The sequence below is a fragment of the Petaurus breviceps genome, unplaced genomic scaffold, assembly GCF_028583685.1.
Source record: "Petaurus breviceps papuanus isolate PSGF00001 unplaced genomic scaffold, PetGlider_PUasm1.0 79, whole genome shotgun sequence".
Classification (NCBI taxonomy): Eukaryota; Metazoa; Chordata; class Mammalia; order Diprotodontia; family Petauridae; genus Petaurus; species Petaurus breviceps.
In genome coordinates, this window is record NW_027186523.1 from 24196208 (window position 1) to 24215395 (window position 19188).

The following is a 19188-nucleotide window of genomic DNA, read 5'->3' on the forward strand; positions in this document are numbered from 1 at the left end:
CATAGGATTCTCTATACAATTGAAAACAGAGTTCCATTCCCTATCATTTATCTATTTGTGAGTGTATGTATATATGTATACAACCGCATATACATAATGTTAAATAAATGAAGATAACTGTACCTTTACATATTATATATATGTACATATATAAATTACAAATTATACTAGAACATCAGTATTTTAAAACATAGAATAATATTTTCTTGACATTCCCTTAGGAAAAACATAATTTAATTGTCTTTCTTATGTTGGGGGTGTAATGATATGATATTAAAAAGGAAAGTGAGGTAGAATAGAAAAGGTAAAGAATTTAGAGAAAGGATGGCTTATGCAAACATGATAAGGGTACATGTGAAAAAGTATAAATTGCTTTCTAATAAAAGCATGAAAAAATATTACTAAACATGTAGTTATATAATATAGAGATAGGATATAGAACTGTTATCTCAGAAATCTTTTATATCATTAGTTTTAATCATTTAAAATACAAGTGTATTTTTTCATAAAGATTCCATATTTTTTTTTCTCCATAAAAATAAAAGGCTTTATGTCACTTAGTTTTTAGGCAACATCATTATAACTTTTTTTTAATCAACTCTTGGGAAAGCTATCATCAAAATGTGCAAGTAGTACATTTTTAGTAATAAAAATTTTAGTATCAAAAGCATTTTTGAAATGTTTTTTTACAAAAAATTAATGCAGTTATTGCTGATTTATGAAGCAATAGTTAGACTTTTTTTTTTGTTTGGAGTTCTGTTGGGTTGTTTTGTTTGTTGTTGGTTTTGGTTCTTGGCAACTCGAAGCAAAGTTTTGGTCCTGGGGAACATGGGTTTCTAGTTCCACTTTTGTTACGTTCCAATATATCACAGTAAAAATGACATCATTTCTAAGGAATTTACAGTTTTAAATACATTTTTCCATATATATATTTCTCATTTTCTTAATACCCTTTGAGATAAGCAAGGCAGTACATTTATCCTTATTTTATAGCCAATTGACAAAGAAGTTTAGTGACTTTGCCAACATCATTCTCAGAATCATAGAAAACTCACAGTTGAGGAACCTCAGATAGTCAATAATTTAGCCTATTTGTGAATGAGAAGTCCCTTTACAAAACCTGAAAAATATTCATGTTTCCTCTGTTTAGGCAACTTGGCTGTCTCTTTATGCAACCTAAGATTAGGTAAGCTTTTTGCCTGCCATGTCTCATTACTAAAACATATTGAGATTTCATTCCACTACAACTCCCATACCCCCAGTCAATTAATAAGTTATAAAGCCAACAACAAAACTCGGGCTTTCTCACTCTTAAGATGTGCTGCAGAACCATGGAACATTTCTAGTTGAGAATATATTCATTCATTACTTGAAATATGCTGTTAATTAAATATTCTGAACATAAATAGTACATATACATACATACATTATATATATATATATATGCAAAGAAGCAGTATCCTAACACACACTCACAAAAAAACACTGAATTTGGAGGGGGAGTACTACATTCAAAACCCTGGCTCTCATCTCTGCTGTCTACTGGACAATTCCCCTCTCCATGCCTTTGCTTCTTAATCTTTGAAATGAAAGTTATTTTAGCTAAAATTTAGATACAATCATATATTATATAATATAGTAAAATGGTATAAATATAGTTGACTTATAAATTATTTTTAATAAGAAATTACTCTCCAGTGGGAAAAAAAAACCTATCCTCAAATGATACATTTAGTGAAAATATAAAGGTTTTTTGTAAACAGAAAACTTTTCTTTCAGTAGCATTTTTGAAGTGTGTTTTGTAATCATTTATTATGGTTTTCCAATTTTTTTGTATAGTCAATTTTTTTTCACTCTGATAATTTAATTGTAATTTTCATGAGGATTCCTAATTATTTCTCAGATAAGTTAGTTGTAAGTCATGAGATAATAAATATAGTAATTCAATATTATTAAATTTTATATATGTTTTTTTCCCCAGGAAAAGGAAGATGACAAATCAGATACATCAAGTTCTCAGCAACAGAAAAGCCCTCAAGGTTTGAGTGACACAGGATATTCTTCTGATGGAATATCAGGTTCCCTTGGTGAAATTCCAAGTCTTATCCCAGGTGATGAAAAGGATTTGCCACAGAAACTCAAAAAAGAGTCTCATTCTCAAGAAAGTAGTCCTACAAGTCCTTCTGATCTAGCAAAGTTAGAAAGTACTGTTCTGTCCATTTTGGAAGCTCAAGCAAATTCACTTGTTGAAGAAAAATCAGAAAAGAAAAAAGAATTATATGGTGGTCTTCCTGAGCAGCCCAGAGATCAACAAAAAACCAAGGATTTTCCTGTCACATTGGAATCATATAGTTCAGAAGAAGAAGAGATCAAGGAAGTCCAAGAAGAAAAGAAAGATATCCTTATAAGAGATGATAAAGAAAATATTCCTTCTGCAAAGGGCCTTAGAGAAAAAACTGACTTTGTAGATGATGTGACAGCTAGAAGGCAGCGTTATGATTCACTAGAAGACAGCAGTGAAAGTGAAAACTCCCCTGTCTCAAGAAGGAAAAGAAGAACTAGTGTTGGTTCATCAAGCAGTGATGAGTATAAGCAGGAAGACAGTCAAGGATCGGGTGATGATGAAGACTTCATTCGCAAACAGATCATAGAGATGAGTGCTGATGAAGATGCCTCTGGTTCAGATGATGATGATTTCATCAGGAAACAGCTCAAAGAAATCAGTATTAGTGAGAGTCAGAAGAAGGAAGAAACAAAAGGAAAGGGGAAAGGGATAAGTGGGAAGCATAGGCGACTCACTAGAAAAAGTAGTACGAGCTTTGATGATGATGCAGGGAGACGCCATTCCTGGCATGATGAAGATGATGAGACATTCGATGACAGCCCAGAACTAAAATATAGAGAAACCAAAAGTCAGGAGAGTGAAGAACTCACTGTTACTGGTGGAGGAGGTCTGAGAAGGTTCAAAACCATTGAATTAAATAGCACAGTGACTGATAAATTCTCTGAAGACTCTGTGCAAAAGAAAGCAAGTTTATATTTTGATGAAGAACCAGAACTTGAAATGGAAAGTCTTACCGATTCACCAGAAGATAGGTCACGAGGAGAAGGATCTTCTAGTCTTCATGCCTCCAGTTTCACACCTGGCACATCACCCACATCAGTCTCTTCTCTTGATGAGGATAGTGACAGTAGTCCTAGCCACAAAAAGGGAGAGAGCAAACAGCGTAAATCTAGACACAGGTCACATGGTCCTCTTCTTCCCACTATTGAAGATTCTTCGGAAGAAGAGGAAATGAGGGAAGAAGAAGAATTATTAAAGGAGCAAGAAAAACAACGTGAATTAGAACAGCAGCAAAGAAAGAGTTCCAGTAAAAAATCAAAGAAAGACAAAGAAGAACTTCGGGCTCAGAGAAGAAGAGAAAGGCCAAAGACACCACCCAGTAATCTCTCTCCTATTGAAGATGCATCTCCCACAGAAGAATTACGTCAGGCTGCAGAGATGGAGGAGTTGCATCGATCCTCTTGCTCTGAGTATTCACCAAGCATAGAATCAGACCCAGAAGGATTTGAAATTAGCCCAGAAAAAATAATAGAAGTGCAAAAAGTTTATAAATTGCCCACAGCTGTTTCTTTATATTCTCCAACAGATGAACAATCTATAGCAATTCAAAAAGAAGGTGGTCAAAAGGTATTAAAAAGTGCTGAGGAAATGTATGAAGAAATGATGCATAAATCCCACAAATCAAAAGTATTTCCCACTCCAACAGAGAAGGATGAAGTGTTTGAGAAGGAGCCATTGTATGGTGGAATGCTAATAGAGGATTATATTTATGAATCTCTGGTAGAAGATACATACAGTGTTGCTGTTGATGGCAGTCTAATAACAAGACAAGAAGAAGGCAGTGAATTCATTCAGCCAGTAGTGAGAGAGAGAAAAATGAGACTTCCAGAGGAAATCTATGAAGATCCTATGCAGAAAATCTCCGATCTGCAGAAAGAATTTTATGAACTAGAGAGTTTACACTCTATGGTGCCTCAAGAAGATATTGTTTCAAGCTCATATATAATCCCTGAGAGTCATGAAATTGTGGATCTAGGTACTATGGTAACATCAACAAGTGAAGAAAAACAGTTATTAGATGCAGATGCAGCCTATGAGGAACTCATGAAGAGGCAACAAATGCAACTAACCCCAGGGTCTAGTCCAACTCAACCAGCCACTGAGCATGATGTAACAGAGCCAACAATAGACTTTGACAGAATGCCAGATACCTCACTGACATCTAGTATTCTCTCAGGAGCCTCACTTACAGACTCAACTAGTAGTGCAACACTTTCCATCCCAGATGTGAAAATAACACAGCACTTTTCGCCAGAGGAAATAGAGGATGAATATATAACCGATTATTCCAGAGAAATTCAAGAGATAATTGCCCATGAATCATCGATTTTAGCATACTCTGAGCCCTCAGAAAGTGCAACATCTGTGCTACCATCCGACACGCCTTCTCTTACATCATCCATTTCATCAGTTTGTACAACAGATAGTTCCTCACCTGTTACTGCACCAGAAGCCACAACTGCAGTTTTTACAGATACTGTGGATCAACTAGCTAAATTTCAGGATTCTGAAAAGATCCCATCATTACCTCCCTTTCCAGTAGTCACAACAGTCTATTCAGGAATAGATGTATCTTTAGATCAACCTGGCCAGCCCCCTCCTAAAACAATTGTTGATCATGTCACAGTTTCTCTTCCTGATGTTCCACTTTCTGTCACAGTACCTGAAGAAGCCAAACCAAAGCCGTCTATTTCTAAATCTTTTTCTATTGATTCATCTGTATCTGAAAAAGAAGATGCAGTAAGGAAAATTAAGAGTAAAAATGGAAATGGTGTCATGTTGGAAACTTACAAAGATAAAATCAAGGCACCTGTACCTTCGCTACGTAGAATTAGCTCTGTAGATTCTGTGCCTGCTCAACCACCTCCAAGTACCATTGCAGTTCCAGTTAGTGATCAAATGTCAACTGTTTCTTCTGTATCTAGAGAAGTGACAGATACTGTATCCCGATTGCCATCTATGCCTTCTTCAATTCCTGCTGTGACACCCAGAGCACCTCTTCTTTGGAGAAGTTCTTCTTTGGATTCATCTGCCCAACCCCCACCTGCTCCCCCTCCTCCTCCTCCACCACCTCCTCCACCTCCACCACCTCCTCCACCTCCACCACCTCCTCCACTCCCCCCACCAACTCCACCTAAGCCTGCTATTTATCCTAAAAAGAAGTCATTGAAAGCCCCTCCAGTGACATCAGCTGCTGTTGTATCTTCAGTTGACACTGTTGCTACTGTGGAGGCTGCTGCTCTTCCAAGGAACAGTGTGACACCTGTAACAAAAGTATACACCCCTGCACCACCTCCTGTTCCACCTAAGCCATCTTCAATTCCATCAGGACTTGTATTTACTCACAGGTCTGTTGAGGGAACCAAACCGCCAATTGCTCCTAAACCAGCAATTCCTCAGCCCCCAATAACTACACAGATGCCAGTGGATATGCATCCCAAACCAACAGGTTTATCCTTAACTTCTGGCATGACACTGAATTTGGTGACTTCAGCAGATTATAAATTGCCGTCTCCTACGTCCCCCTTGTCACCGCATTCTAACAAGTCCTCGCCAAGATTTTCCAAATCATTGATGGAGACTTATGTTGTTATAACATTGCCATCTGAACCAGGAACTCCAACGGACTCTTTAACTAGTCAGGCAGTAACCAGCTGGCCTTTGGGATCACCTTCTAAGGAACTGGTTTCTCTCGAGCCTGTATTTACTTCGGTTCTTCCTGTGACAGGTGTGGAGATTCAGGGCATGTCAGATCAAAGCCTGTATCCCTCAGGTGCTTTACAGACTCTCTATGCTGCCCCAGTTGTGACACAGTCATCATTCCATGTAGGCCCAGGCTCAGTAACTCCATTACTATCAAGTGAAGTGACCAAAACTATGGTTTCCTTAGCAGACAGTGTAGTTCCTAGTGTTGATTCAAGGAGTGTATCTATAACAATTCCTCCAGAGCCCATACCTCAAGAACCCTTAGCATTAGAGAAACCAAGATATAAAGAAAATGGAAAGATTCAGCTCCTTGGGGATGTTATTGATCTACGTATGGTACCAAAAGTTGATGGTGAAGCAACTGGAAGCTGCATGGATCTGTCTGCTTCTCCGGTGGATGTGAGAAAGCAGACCACAGCAGGCGAGGCATATGGAAGACAAATCAGCACCATCCAACCTGCTATTATTAACCTCAGTGCAACATCATCAGTAGTGACTCCACTAGCCCTGGTCACAGAAGCAATGGCTGTTGTGACATGTTCAACTACCATAAGTTATACCACGAGCACAGAAAGCCTGGTTGGGGCAGATCATTCTATGATGACACCACTTCAGCTAACAACATCAAAGCATGCTGAGCCTACCTACAGAAAAACGAGTGTCCAGGTCTTCCCTACACTAAGGGAGGAGGCACCAATAAATTTATCTCTAGGTACTTCTGCCCATGCAGTAACGCTGCCTGCCACCAAGCCTATCACTGCCCCTCCACCTAGTGTTACAAATGGATGGACTGATCTCTCTGCATCTCAGGGGCCCCAGGACGGTGGTGCTGTGGATCTCAGCACTACAAAGTCTCACCGAACTGTAGTCACAGTGGATGAATCTACTTCTGGTGTTGTAACTACTGTCATAGAAGACGATGAGAAACCAGTGGATTTGACTGCAGGGAGAAGAGCGGTTTGCTGTGATGTTGTTTATAAGTTACCATTTGGAAGAAGCTGTACGAAACAGCAGCCTGCAACCACTCTGCCAGAAGATCGTTTTGGTTACAGAGATGATCACTACCAGTATGATCGGTCAGGGCCATATGGGTATAGAGGCATCGGGGGCATGAAGCCTTCTATGTCTGACACAAACTTGGCAGACACTGGAGTTTTTCTTTATAAAAGTAAGAATACCTTTGATTATACTGGAGGGGCTGATACAGCAGTAGATCTAACTTCTGGAAGAATAACTACAGGTCAGTATGACAAGGCAGCAGATCTTTCATTGAAATATCATTATGGGGTCACTCATCTCATATCAGGATGAAATTTTTATCCTTTTTTTCCCCATTATGTTTTTTATCCCCTTTCTTTTCAATGGTATGGCAGAATATTGTGGAGTACACGTGCATTTTTTTTTTCATTTCCTCGTTTTACTTATGTTCTACCCAAACTGCCTGCATGTGCCTGCATGTTCAACATTGCTTTCTCTTCGCATATAAGTAGGCTAAACTGTGGATTTGCATGCAGTTCTCTCCATTATGTTCATCGAGATGAGAGGGCTTTCAGATGCACAAAGCACCATGCTTTCTTGGAACTGGACTATAACTCTGCCCTGTATTTCAGGTGAGGTAATGGATTATTCAAGCAAGACCACAGGTCCTTATCCCGAGACTCGGCAAGTTATTTCAGGCACTGGGATTAGTGCGCCACAGTATTCTACAGCAAGAATGACCCCTCCACCGGGATCCCCATATGGCGGGGGTGTTTTGAGACCCTCCAATGGCGTAGTCTATTCTTCAGGAGCAACTCCAATCCCTTCTACATTTGCTATCACTACTCAACCTGGCTCTATTTTCAGCACTACTGTGAGGGATTTGTCTGGCATTCATACGACTGATACAATAACATCTTTGTCTGCTTTGCAGCAGACCCAGCCATTACCTAGATCATATGGTTTCCTAACCACAGGAGCATCTGATAAGGACAGTTCTGTGGCTGCTGTAGATATTGAAACAAGCTTACAAACTTTGACTGCGGAAAGTCTCACGACTGAGGCCATTGATGTTATTCCTACTTTGACCACCGCGTCTGAGGTATTTCCTGAAGTCCTGGGAGATGATAGTGCTCTTGCTGGGACTGAAGAAGAGAAACAGCAGCAACTCGATCTGGAGCGGGAGCTCTTAGAGCTGGAGAAAATTAAGCAGCAGCGCTTCGCTGAGGAGTTAGAGTGGGAACGACAGGAAATCCAAAGATTCCGAGAGCAGGAGAAGTTTATGGTTCAAAAGAAACTGGAAGAGCTGCAGTCTATGAAACAGCACCTCCTCTTACAGCAAGAAGAGGAGCGCCAAGCTCAGTTTATGATGAGGCAAGAAACACTAGCCCAGCAACAGCTACAACTTGAGCAAATCCAGCAACTGCAGCAGCAGCTTCACCAGCAGCTAGAAGAGCAAAAGATCCGCCAGATCTACCAATATAACTACGATCCTTCCGGAACAGCCTCACCACAAACTACCACCGAACAAGCCCTTCTGGAAGGTCAGTATCCAGCGGTGGAGAGCAACCAGTTTTGGCCCGCTGAAGATGTCACTACCACGGCTTCAGCAGTAGTGGCCATTGAAATCCCCCAGAGCCAAGGCTGGTACACGGTTCAGTCAGATGGCGTCACTCAATATATTGCTCCACCTGGTATACTGACTACTGTTTCTGAGATGCCTCTAAATGATGTTGTCGTGAAGGATGAAAAGCAGCTTAAAAAGAGGCCATCGGGAGCCAAGCTTCGCGGCCAGTATGATGAGCTTGAGGAAGCTGTGGGTGAGGATCCCCGGTCTTTCAAAAAGATAGTAGACAGTGGAGTCCAAACTGATGATGAAGATGGAGCAGACAGAAGTTATTCCAACAGGAGAAGGAGAAGTAAAAAGAGTGTGGACACGAGTGTCCAGACTGATGATGAAGATCAAGATGAGTGGGATATGCCCAGCAGGTCACGGAGAAAAGCACGTCCTGGGAAATATAGTGATAGTGCCCCTGAAATGGACAAGACCAAGCCCCTTTCCAAGGTATCTAGCATAGCAGTTCAAACAGTGGCAGAAATATCAGTGCAGACTGAACCTGTTGGGACCATAAGAACACCTTCCGTACGTGCTCGAGTGGATGCAAAAGTTGAAATAATCAAACACATTTCAGCTCCTGAAAAGACATACAAAGGTGGAAGTTTAGGATGTCAAACAGAGACAGACCCAGATGCACAGAGTCCTCAGTATTTGAGTGCCACATCTTCACCCAAAGACAAGAAACGTCCAACACCTTTAGAAATTGGTTATTCGTCTCATCTTCGGGCAGATTCCACACTGCAGCTAGTACCATCCCCACCAAAATCTCCAAAAGTCCTCTATTCACCCATTTCTCCAATTTCACCAGGCAAAGCCTTAGAATCAGCCTTTGTACCTTATGAAAAACCCATCACTGATGACATCAGCCCTCAGAAAATATTGCACCCAGACATGGCAAAGATTCCACCACCAAGCCCAAAATCTGCAAAAATGATGCAGAGGTCAATGTCTGACCCAAAGCCTTTGAGTCCAACAGCAGAAGAGAGTTCCAGAGTGCATTTTCAGTACACAGAGGGCTACTTGGTAAGCATTACTCTTTTTTTTAACTTAAAAGGTAATTTCAGTAGTTTTAGTATCAAGGATATATATAAATTTGTGTGTGAGAAACAGAATGTGAGAGAGAGAAAGAGAGATTGAGAGAGCGAGAGAGAGACTATGTGAGCAGGCTAAACCTAAAGCTCACATAAGATTGTTTCAGCACAATTTGGGGGAAATATAGCAGTGAATAAATAATATCATCTCATTAAATACTGTGATTAGTGTATGTGATATTGTGGGGTTATACGAGAAACTAGTTTGCCATTTTAAGAGTTAATGATGTAATAGACACTGCTTTGTGAATTTTATGTGATTTTAACATGTATTTCTCTCTCTAGTGCCTAGAGTAGAGTGTGTTGAACTGTGTTTATGTGCTTAGGTATAATTACCATAAAATTGTACTCCCAAAAGTCAGGAGAAATATTTTCACAAAACAAATTCAACAAATTTCCATGATGCTAATCACTAGACAGTCTGTCACCATTTATTAAGGACCTTTTGTATATCAGGCTTTGGGCTAAACACTAAGAATGCAAAGAAAAACAAAAGACGGTCCCTCCCCATAAGGAGCTCTCAGTCTAATGAGGGAGACAATAATAAAAATGCCACATACAGAATAAATTATATATATGTATGTATGTATGTGTGTGTGTATATATATACATATATAGGTGTATATATATATATATACACCTATAGATGGTGATGGGACTTGAAGTTGGGACTTGAAGAAATCTAGGCATTCCAAGGAGGAAGAGATATAAAGGGAGAAAAACTTTAGGCATGAGAAACAGCCAGTGAAGATGCTGTGCGTCAAGACATGGAATCTCTTGTTTGTGGAACAGCAAGGAGGCTCTTGTCACTAGATCAAGGACTATATGGCATGGGTAAGGTATGAGATAATGGAGGTGTAGAAGGGGGCCTAGGTTATAAAGGTCTTTGAATTCCAAACAAAGGATATTGTATTTGAACCCGGAGGTGATAGGAAGCCACTGGAGTTTATTGAGTAGTATGGTGTAACATGGTCAGACCTTTGCCTTAGGAAATTCATTTTGATAGCTGAGTGGAGGATGGTTTAGAATGGGGAGAGAGACTTGTGACAAGCAGATCAGCCAGCATGCTACTGCACCCTAAGGTGATACCATACCAGTATCAGAAGAGAGATTTGAGATACATTGCAAAGGTGAAATCAATAGCAAAATCAAAAGCAAGTTTATAAATGGAGAGTGAAAGATAGTGAGGAGTTGAGAATAACACCTAGATAGGTAGACTTTCTAAGGCAACTAGCACCTATTGTACATTGCAATATAAAGCTACCTTCAGGAGGAAAAAGGCTTTTAAAAAGAAATCAGACATCTAAACAAATTATCCAGTCCTTTTTTCATTAGTTACTTTAGGTCTTACATCCTGTGACCAACCCTAGAAAAGGGAAGAGGTGGCAAGTGTATCAACATTAGTCCCAGATCCTTAAACTGCCTTGTTTTTCATTTATTCAATTCTCTGGTTATTGTTTTGAATGATGAAAATTAAATGTTACGCTTAGGGGAAATGGTGTGAAAAGAATTTAGATACCTCAATGATGGAGTAACTTGTGCTAAGAATTACTTTTGATTTTGAAACATAAGCCACAAAATGGCAGGTGATTTTTGAAGGCTAAACTTTGCCTGAAACTTAGGATCTATGAATTGCTCACCTAAATTATGACATTATTTTTCTTTTTTTTTTAAATCAAATGCTTTATTAACTTCTAGTTTACACCATCCATTTCCACAAGATTTTGAGTTACAAATTTTCTCCCCGTTTTAACGTTACCCACCACCCTAAAATAGTGACCTCACTGGATATCCCCTCCTCCAATCTGCTCTTTCCCATACCCCCTCCAACTTTCCAGTAGGGCATGGTAGATCTCTATGCTCCAGTGCCTGTATATTTTATTTCCTAGTTACATGTAAAATAATAATGATAATAGTATATATATATATAATTTGATTTTAAAACTTCCAGATTCATTCCCTTCCAACCCTGTCACTCACCTTTACTGGGAAGACAAGCAATTCAATATAGGTTGTACATGTGTAGCTATGCAAAACATTTCCATAGTAGATATATTATGGAAGACTGACTATATTTCCTTCCCTCCTATCCCACCTCCCACTTGTTCTATTCTCTATTTTGATCCTGTCCCTTTTCAAAAGTGGGTGCTTCCAACTTCCCTACCCCAACCTGCCCTCCCTTCCATCATCCCCCCTCTCATTCACTTCCCCCCTACTCTCCTGTAGGGTGAGAAACCCTATCTAGTGTGTATGTCATTTCCTCCTTAAGCCAAATTTAATGAGAATAAGGTTGACCCATTCCCTTTTGCTTCCTGTTCTTCTCCCCCATTATAACCATTTTCTCTTAACTCTTCTCTATGAGATAGATTACCCCATTCTGTTTCTCCCTATCTCCTCTCATTATATTCCTTTCTCACCTCTTAATTTCACCTTTTAAGTATCATCCCTTCCTATTAAATTGGTCCTGTGCCCTCTATCTATCTATACACACATTCACATATATATTTATAGGCCCATATACCCTCCTATATAGACTTATATATATATATATATATACATTTCTATTCCCTTCAATTATTCTCATACTGAGAAAAGTTTCATAAGTTACAATTATTGTTTTTCCATGTAAGAATGTAAATAGTTCAACTTTGAAAAGTTTCTTATGATTTCTTTTCCCTGTTTACCTTCTCATACTTCTCTTGCTTCTTGTATCTGAATGTCAAATTTTCTATTCAACTCTGTTTTTTTCATCAAGAATACTTGAAAGTCCTATATTCCACTAAATGACCATATTTTCTCCTGAAATATTATACTCAGTTTTGCTGAGTAGGTGATTCTTGGTTTTAATCCCAGCTCCTTTGCCCTTCCAGAATATCATATTCCAAGCCCTTCAATCCTTCAGTGTAGAAGCTGCCAGATCCTGTGTTATCCTGATTGTGTTTCCACAATATTCAAATTGTTTCTTCCTGGCTGCTTGTAATATTTTCTCCTTGAACTGGGAATTCTGGAACCTATAATATTCCTAGGAGTTTTCTTTTTGGGATCTTTTTCAGGAGGTGATCAGTGCATTTTTTCAACCTCTATTTTGCTCTCTGGTTCTAAAACATCAGGGCAATTTTCCTTGAGAATTTCTTTAAGGATGATTTCTAGGTTCTTTTTTTGACCATGGCTTTCAGGAAGTCCAATAATTTTTAAATTATCTCTCCTGGATCTATTTTCCAGTTCATTGGTTTTCCCAGTGAGATATTTCATATTGCCTTCTATTTTTTTCATTTGTTTGGATCTGTTTGATAGTATCTTGATTTCTCATAAAGTCACTAGCTTCCATCTGCTCCAATCTAATTCTGAAGCAATGATTCTCTTCAGTGAGCTTTTGAGATTCTTTTTCCATCTGACAAATTAGGCTTTTTAAGGCATTCTTCTTCTCATTGACTTTTTTAGCCTCTTTGGCCCTTTGGGTTAGTCTATTTTTTAAGGTGTTATTTTCTTTAGTCAGGTTGTTGACTCTCATTTCATAATTTTCTTGCATCATTCTCATTTCTCTTCCCAATTTTTCCTCCCTTTCTCTTATTTGGTTTTCAAAATCCTTCTTAAGGTCCTCTATGGCCTATAACCAGCTTGTATTTTTCTTGGAAGCTTTTGGTGCAGGAGTTCTGACTTCACTGTCTTTCTTCTCTTCCATGCTTTGATAATTTTTGTTCCCAAAATAAGAGTGCAAAGTTGGGTTGCTCTGTTTACTTTACTTCCCTCATTTGCTCATGTTGCCACTCAATTACTTGACTTTTGGGCTTTTTGCCACAGACTCTGCTACCAGACAGGGTAGCTTTGTCCCAAATCCCTGGGGTTTTTTCAGCTGCCTATGGTAGTAGTTGGGTATACTCTCTGAAGCCTCTCTGCACTCTGGCAAGCTGGTCACACATCCCAGGACCTCTACCCTAGACCACAATCCAGATCCAAGCAGGTTAAAGCAAGAGCAATTACCCCTTAGACTGGTTGCTTGGTCCCCCTACACTCTGTAGAGCAGGAGGTGAAACTGCCACATGATGGTGGCTACAGGGGCCTCGGGGCCTCAGCGGCTTCTCGCCCCAGGGGCAAAAGCCAACTCACTTCCAAACTACTATATCCCAAAGTCCACACTGCACTGAGCTCTCACTGTGTCCTTAGCATCTATGGGTTGATAATTCTGGAAACTGCCACACCTGCTGGTGATCTGAAGTCCCTCTAGCCAGTGGTTGGTCAGGCTGCCCTGGGACTAAAACCTTGGGCTCACGTGGGGCTGGGGTCAGCTCCCAGATTTCTGCACTGGCAGCTTGCTGCTGGCCTACTGGGCTACCCTTGGTGGGAGGTTTGCTTCTCTGTGTCATTTTGTGGGTTCTATAGCTCCAACGTTTGTTCAGAGTCACATGAATTCGGTGAGGTGGAAGCTGGAGCCCTGTGGAAGTCCTGTTTCTACTCCACCATCTTGACTATGCCCCTATTTTTCCCCCTAAGACATTAGAGCACACAAGTTAGATTTACATGAGAAAATAACCCTTTCTGTTTATTTTTAAATTAATATTTTATTTATTTTTAATTTTCAACATTCCTTTCCACAATATTTTCGGTTACAAATTTTCTCCCCATATTTCCCCTAGCCCTCACCCCAAGATAGTGAGCCTACTGATTGCCCCTTATCCCAATCCTCTCTCTCTTATATCCTCCCCAACCCCTCCCCAAACTTTCTAGTAGGTCAACATGGAGTTCTATACCCTATATATCTATAGCCTTATCTTATCTTCATCTATAGCCTGTATCTTATTTCTCAGTTGCATGTAAAAAAACTATTTTTTAAAAACATTTGTTTTTAAAACATTGATTTCCAGATTCTTTCCCTTCTATCCTTACCCAACCCCACCGGGAAGACAATCATTTCAATATAGGTTGTACATGTGTAAGTTATGCAAAACATTTCCATAGTAGTTATATTGTAAAAGACTATATTTCCCTCCATCATATCCCACTCCCCAGTTCTTCTATTTTCTGCTTTGACCCTCTCCCTTTTCAAAATGATTGCTTCCAACTACCGTCCCCCCCATCTGACCTGCCTTCTATCATCTCTCCTCTTATCCCCTCCCCTCTTTTTCCTGTACAGTAAGATACCCAGTTGAGTGTATGAAAAATAACCCTTTTCAAATACTAAGTGACACATGAAAGATGTATATATAAGTCAACATAAAAAATGTTTAGAAGAACTTTCATGTGTCCTATCTTAAGAAAATTCAACATATGACTATCTTAACTTATTAAAGCAGATAAGGTGATATCTATATTATAAATCACTATTACATTCCTTAGTATAACCTTCTTTCTTCTAAATTAGTTTAAAATGTTATTGATTTGCCAAAATCCAATTTAGGTGTACCTTTTTAAAGGAACACATCAATTGTATAACATATATTACCTTGTTGGTTAATTGTGGGATGTTTATTTGAAATAGTCTATAGATTATAAATGATAAAATTTTATTATCATTAAAATATTTCCACAAAGGCCAAACTTTAAAAAGATTTGACCCCTTAAATATAAAAAAGAAAAAAAAAACCTTTATTTTTTATATTTATTCCTCTGTGTATCTCATGACCTTATTTCCTCATTAAAAGTAACCTAACAGGCCACCAATGCTGTTGGTGCTTTTTCATAATCTTATCACAAAAATTTTTATGTACTTGGGAAAGAGGGTGAATATAATATGTCTAATAACTCTAGATTGGCTGATGGTCTCTGAGGTACTTCAGGGTGTCCACAAATCCAAAATTATTTTCGTGATAAAACTAAGACACTTTAATTTCTCATGGTAAATATTTATAGAAATCACAGCCAAAAGCTCTTTCACAGGTTCTTAATATTTTTTTAAGTGGAAAGATGTAAAATATTTTAAAACATTTAAAGGAGTCCCTCAACCTGAAGAAAAACCTGGGTGGATTGAGCTTCAGGATATAAGAGAATATTTTTGTTTTCCCTTTTGTCTAAACCAAAAAAGTTTTTGTAAGGGGAATAAGTTGATAAGAGTCTCAAAGGTGCTGTTCTTCAACTGTGTGTAAAAATTGTACAAGTGTTAAAGTTTGTGAATAATTATAATATTCTATGGAAGTGTTTAAAAATATATAGGGAGACATATATGTGTATTATGAATATTTTATATATATACTTATTTTTAATTTAATAAGCAACCTATGCATGTACATTTTTAAATTTTTAAAAAAAAATTTTTTTTGTTTTATTTACTTAGATTAAACAAAATAATGTACCTCCTTAACATAATTGAATCAAGACATTGCATATATTAATTGAGAAGTAGTTATGCTGGGAAAAATATTTAAAAACAAAAGTGATTCCTAGGACACTGAGAAGCCTGGTAAAGAATGGTTCATTGAGACTCTCACTTGTGGGAAAATTCTTGGTTTTCAGTTTCCTCTTGATTTTTGATCCTAAGATCATGCCTCTATCAGTTTTTCCCCAGTCTTTGATAAGGTTTCTAGGTGGATATCTCCCTCTGTCCAGGCACTGAAAATGGTAACTCACCAATCTTATTTTTTTTTAAAAGCAATCGGGGTTAAGTAACTTGCTCAAGGTTACACAGCCAGTTATTATTTCTGGGTGTGGTGCTGAGTATCTGAGCCCAGATTTGATCCAGGTCATCCCGACACTGGAGCCAGTGCTCTTACTCACTGAGCCACCTGGCCACCCTTAAGCAATTGGGGTTAAGTAACTTGCTCAAGGCTACATGGACAGGTGTTTCTGGGTGGGTGCTAAGTGTCTGAGCCCGGGATTCGATCTCCAGGTCTTCTCAACACTTGAGCCAGTGCTCTTACTCACTGTGCTACCTGGCCACCCCTCACCAATCTTATTTCAAAGACAAGGTCTCTGCAGGCCTTGAGCATCCAAGAGAGTGGTAACCTTTTCCTAGACCCCATTATTTAAATTGTATTATCTAGGCATGCATATTACACAGTTCTCTACTGCACACCTTTCTAGAAACACAAATCTAAAGCTTTATTATGGTAAAATATTGATATTACAGTGATAAAATAGAAATTCTAAAAATATGCAACCAGAAAATATGTATAGCTGCTCATCCGACAATAAAATTTTTACTTATTAATTATTTAATGGAGCTAATATGCCTTTAATTGGAAGTGAAATAGAATCATGGGATCTATTCATAATATATCTTTCATTATAACTGTCTCAGTACAAATTCTTTACTTTTCCTTTCATTACATTTATATTTTTGGTCACTTCAGAAAGGTAGTTTGTGAGCAAATGACTAAAGTAAGAGGGTGAAGAAATTGAAACCTTAGAAGAGTTGATGACCACTTAGGATTTTCAATTGATAGAATTACTTTAAATTCACCCTAATGTAGTTTAAATTGTTCTCACATATTATGTAGAAATTTTATTCAGAGAAAGAGCAGTAAATGTTCCTAATACTAACAAGTGATCATTTCAGGAAATGATGGAAAGTATAGATTCAAAGAAGTCATCAAAGAAATTTACCACACATTTCTGGAACATTCATAAAATGGATCCCTTTTCTGCTATACCCTGTGGATAAAATAAATGTACCTGATAGATTTAAAATTTTTAAAGACAATTACAGTTGCTTCAAAATGCCTGTTTGATATTGCTAAAGAAAAAGTGCAGAATATGGTAGCACTGCCAAGAAATGATGCTGCTGATTCTGACATACTTGCAAGATTTTAGCTCTTTTACAAAGAACTGGTTATAGCTACAAGAGTTCCTCAAAGCTGATAGTTGTAGGATGAATTGTAAATGTATATAGCCTCTTAATGGCTGAATTCTATAATCAGTTGGACTGATGATTCATTGATATAATAGATAAATATTAGATCCTTAAGGATTTCAGAAACACTGAGTTAATAAGAGTATTTCTCTCCCATTTTATTTTTGTTTGTTTAGACTTAGACCTGGTCCAATGGATTCAAAGAATCTTAGCACTGAAAAGCATTCTTAGAAATCACTGGGGGGTGGCTAGGTAGTGTAGTAAACAGAGCACCGGCCCTGTATTTAGGAAGACCTGATTTCAAATCAGGTTCAGACACTTAACACTTGCTAGCTGTGTGACCTTGGGTAAGTCACTTAACCCCAATTGCCCTGGCTTCCCCCTCCAAAAAAAAATTGGATTTACAAGCAAAGACATTAAGACCAAGATAGAAGTGACTTATAATTAATAATATTTTAAATTTACTTCAAATACTAAATCTTTTGCTTTATGAAACACGTGTTCAGGCTGCCATTTTCTTAACATATAGAATTCTAAGGCACTTCAATCTTCTGAATCCTGTTTCTTAAAAACACCAAAGTTACCATCCCAAGATAATGTGTGCAATAACTTCATTTTGGCCAAGACCACCTAGAGTAAGAAATCAAAACATTCCTACAGTCTGTCAACTGCCAACAAACATTTATTAAGCACTTTTTGTGTACCAGAAGAAAAGAAGACTTAGTGAAGTATTTGGCCATGACCTACACTTCCCTTTGGATAGTAAAACCATCAGATCATCAGTAAGAATGACACTGGTATGGCAGTCTTAAATATTTCTCATTACCCATTTGCCATCTTTAGACATTTATTATTTTAGGCCTTGAAGTCATTTTTTTTGTATAGTATCTCATTTTAAGATCCCATTGGGAGAGGGGAAACTATTAAACTCTATACTTAAAGGAATGAGAGGAAAGAAAACTGTGAAAGACAGGAAATTTATGACTGAACTGAGAAATGAGGTGGTATCAAAGACCTGCTAGCTTCTGAATTGTTCCCTTGCCTCTGGGTTCTATAATCCCAAATAGTTCTACTCTCCAACTCATTTTTGCTCAACTTCCAAGAATAACCAGAAGAAACCAATTGTTTTGCCTTATCACTTATGGGAAATATTCCCTCTATCCAAGAGAACAAGACTTATATCTCTTCCAACTCCCACCAACTGAGTATATTGGGAATAAACTAATTCAACTACATTTGGCTTTCTTTTTCCAATGCACTTAATGTAGCAGACTCATGACATTAGTCCTTTCTTGGTATTCAGTGTCCTCTTTGGGGGAAAAACTTAACAGCTTTCATTCATTTATCTCAGTTGAACTAGGGACAATGATACATCTTCATTAAAATTCTCATATGACCACATAGAAAATCTACCATTTTCTAAACTTATTTTTTTTCTAATAAATGTGTTAATGTCTATACCATTCAAGTCTATTCAACAAACATTTACTATGTGATTACTAGATGCAGAGTATTGTGGTAGATATAAGGGAAATAACATTTGCTCAACATTAGTTCTCCCTTACCATTGTTACTTTGAGTGCTAGTGAAATCCCAGTTATCAGAATTCTTCAGACAGAGGTGAAATGAGTACTTGTCTGGAGGGATGTGAAAAGAATCCACACCTTTGTGTGAGGCTAAACTTAAGGAATCTAATGCCTATTCCAATTCTAGGATTCTATGAAAAAAGGAACTTTTACTAGTCATTTAACATATAAATAATGAAATATTGAGCAGAAGTCATAGCCCTGAGTTTTTTGTCTCTCACAGAGCCACATAGACATACTCAGTGCATTTTAAAATGTATCTTATTTTTAATTTATGGAATAAAAGAAACATTTCCATAACA

At 38.0% G+C, this 19188-nt stretch overlaps 1 protein-coding gene across 1 annotated transcript in view; it reads left to right on the forward strand.

Moving 5' to 3' along the window:
• Positions 1-19188, forward strand: part of LOC138175872 (protein piccolo-like) — a 591842-nt gene that overhangs the window by 273638 nt on the left and 299016 nt on the right. The window contains exons 5-6 of the mRNA XM_069106506.1: positions 1982-7070; positions 7441-9449. Coding sequence (XP_068962607.1) covers positions 1982-7070; positions 7441-9449 — 7098 coding nt within the window. The remainder of the gene's footprint in view (positions 1-1981; positions 7071-7440; positions 9450-19188) is intronic.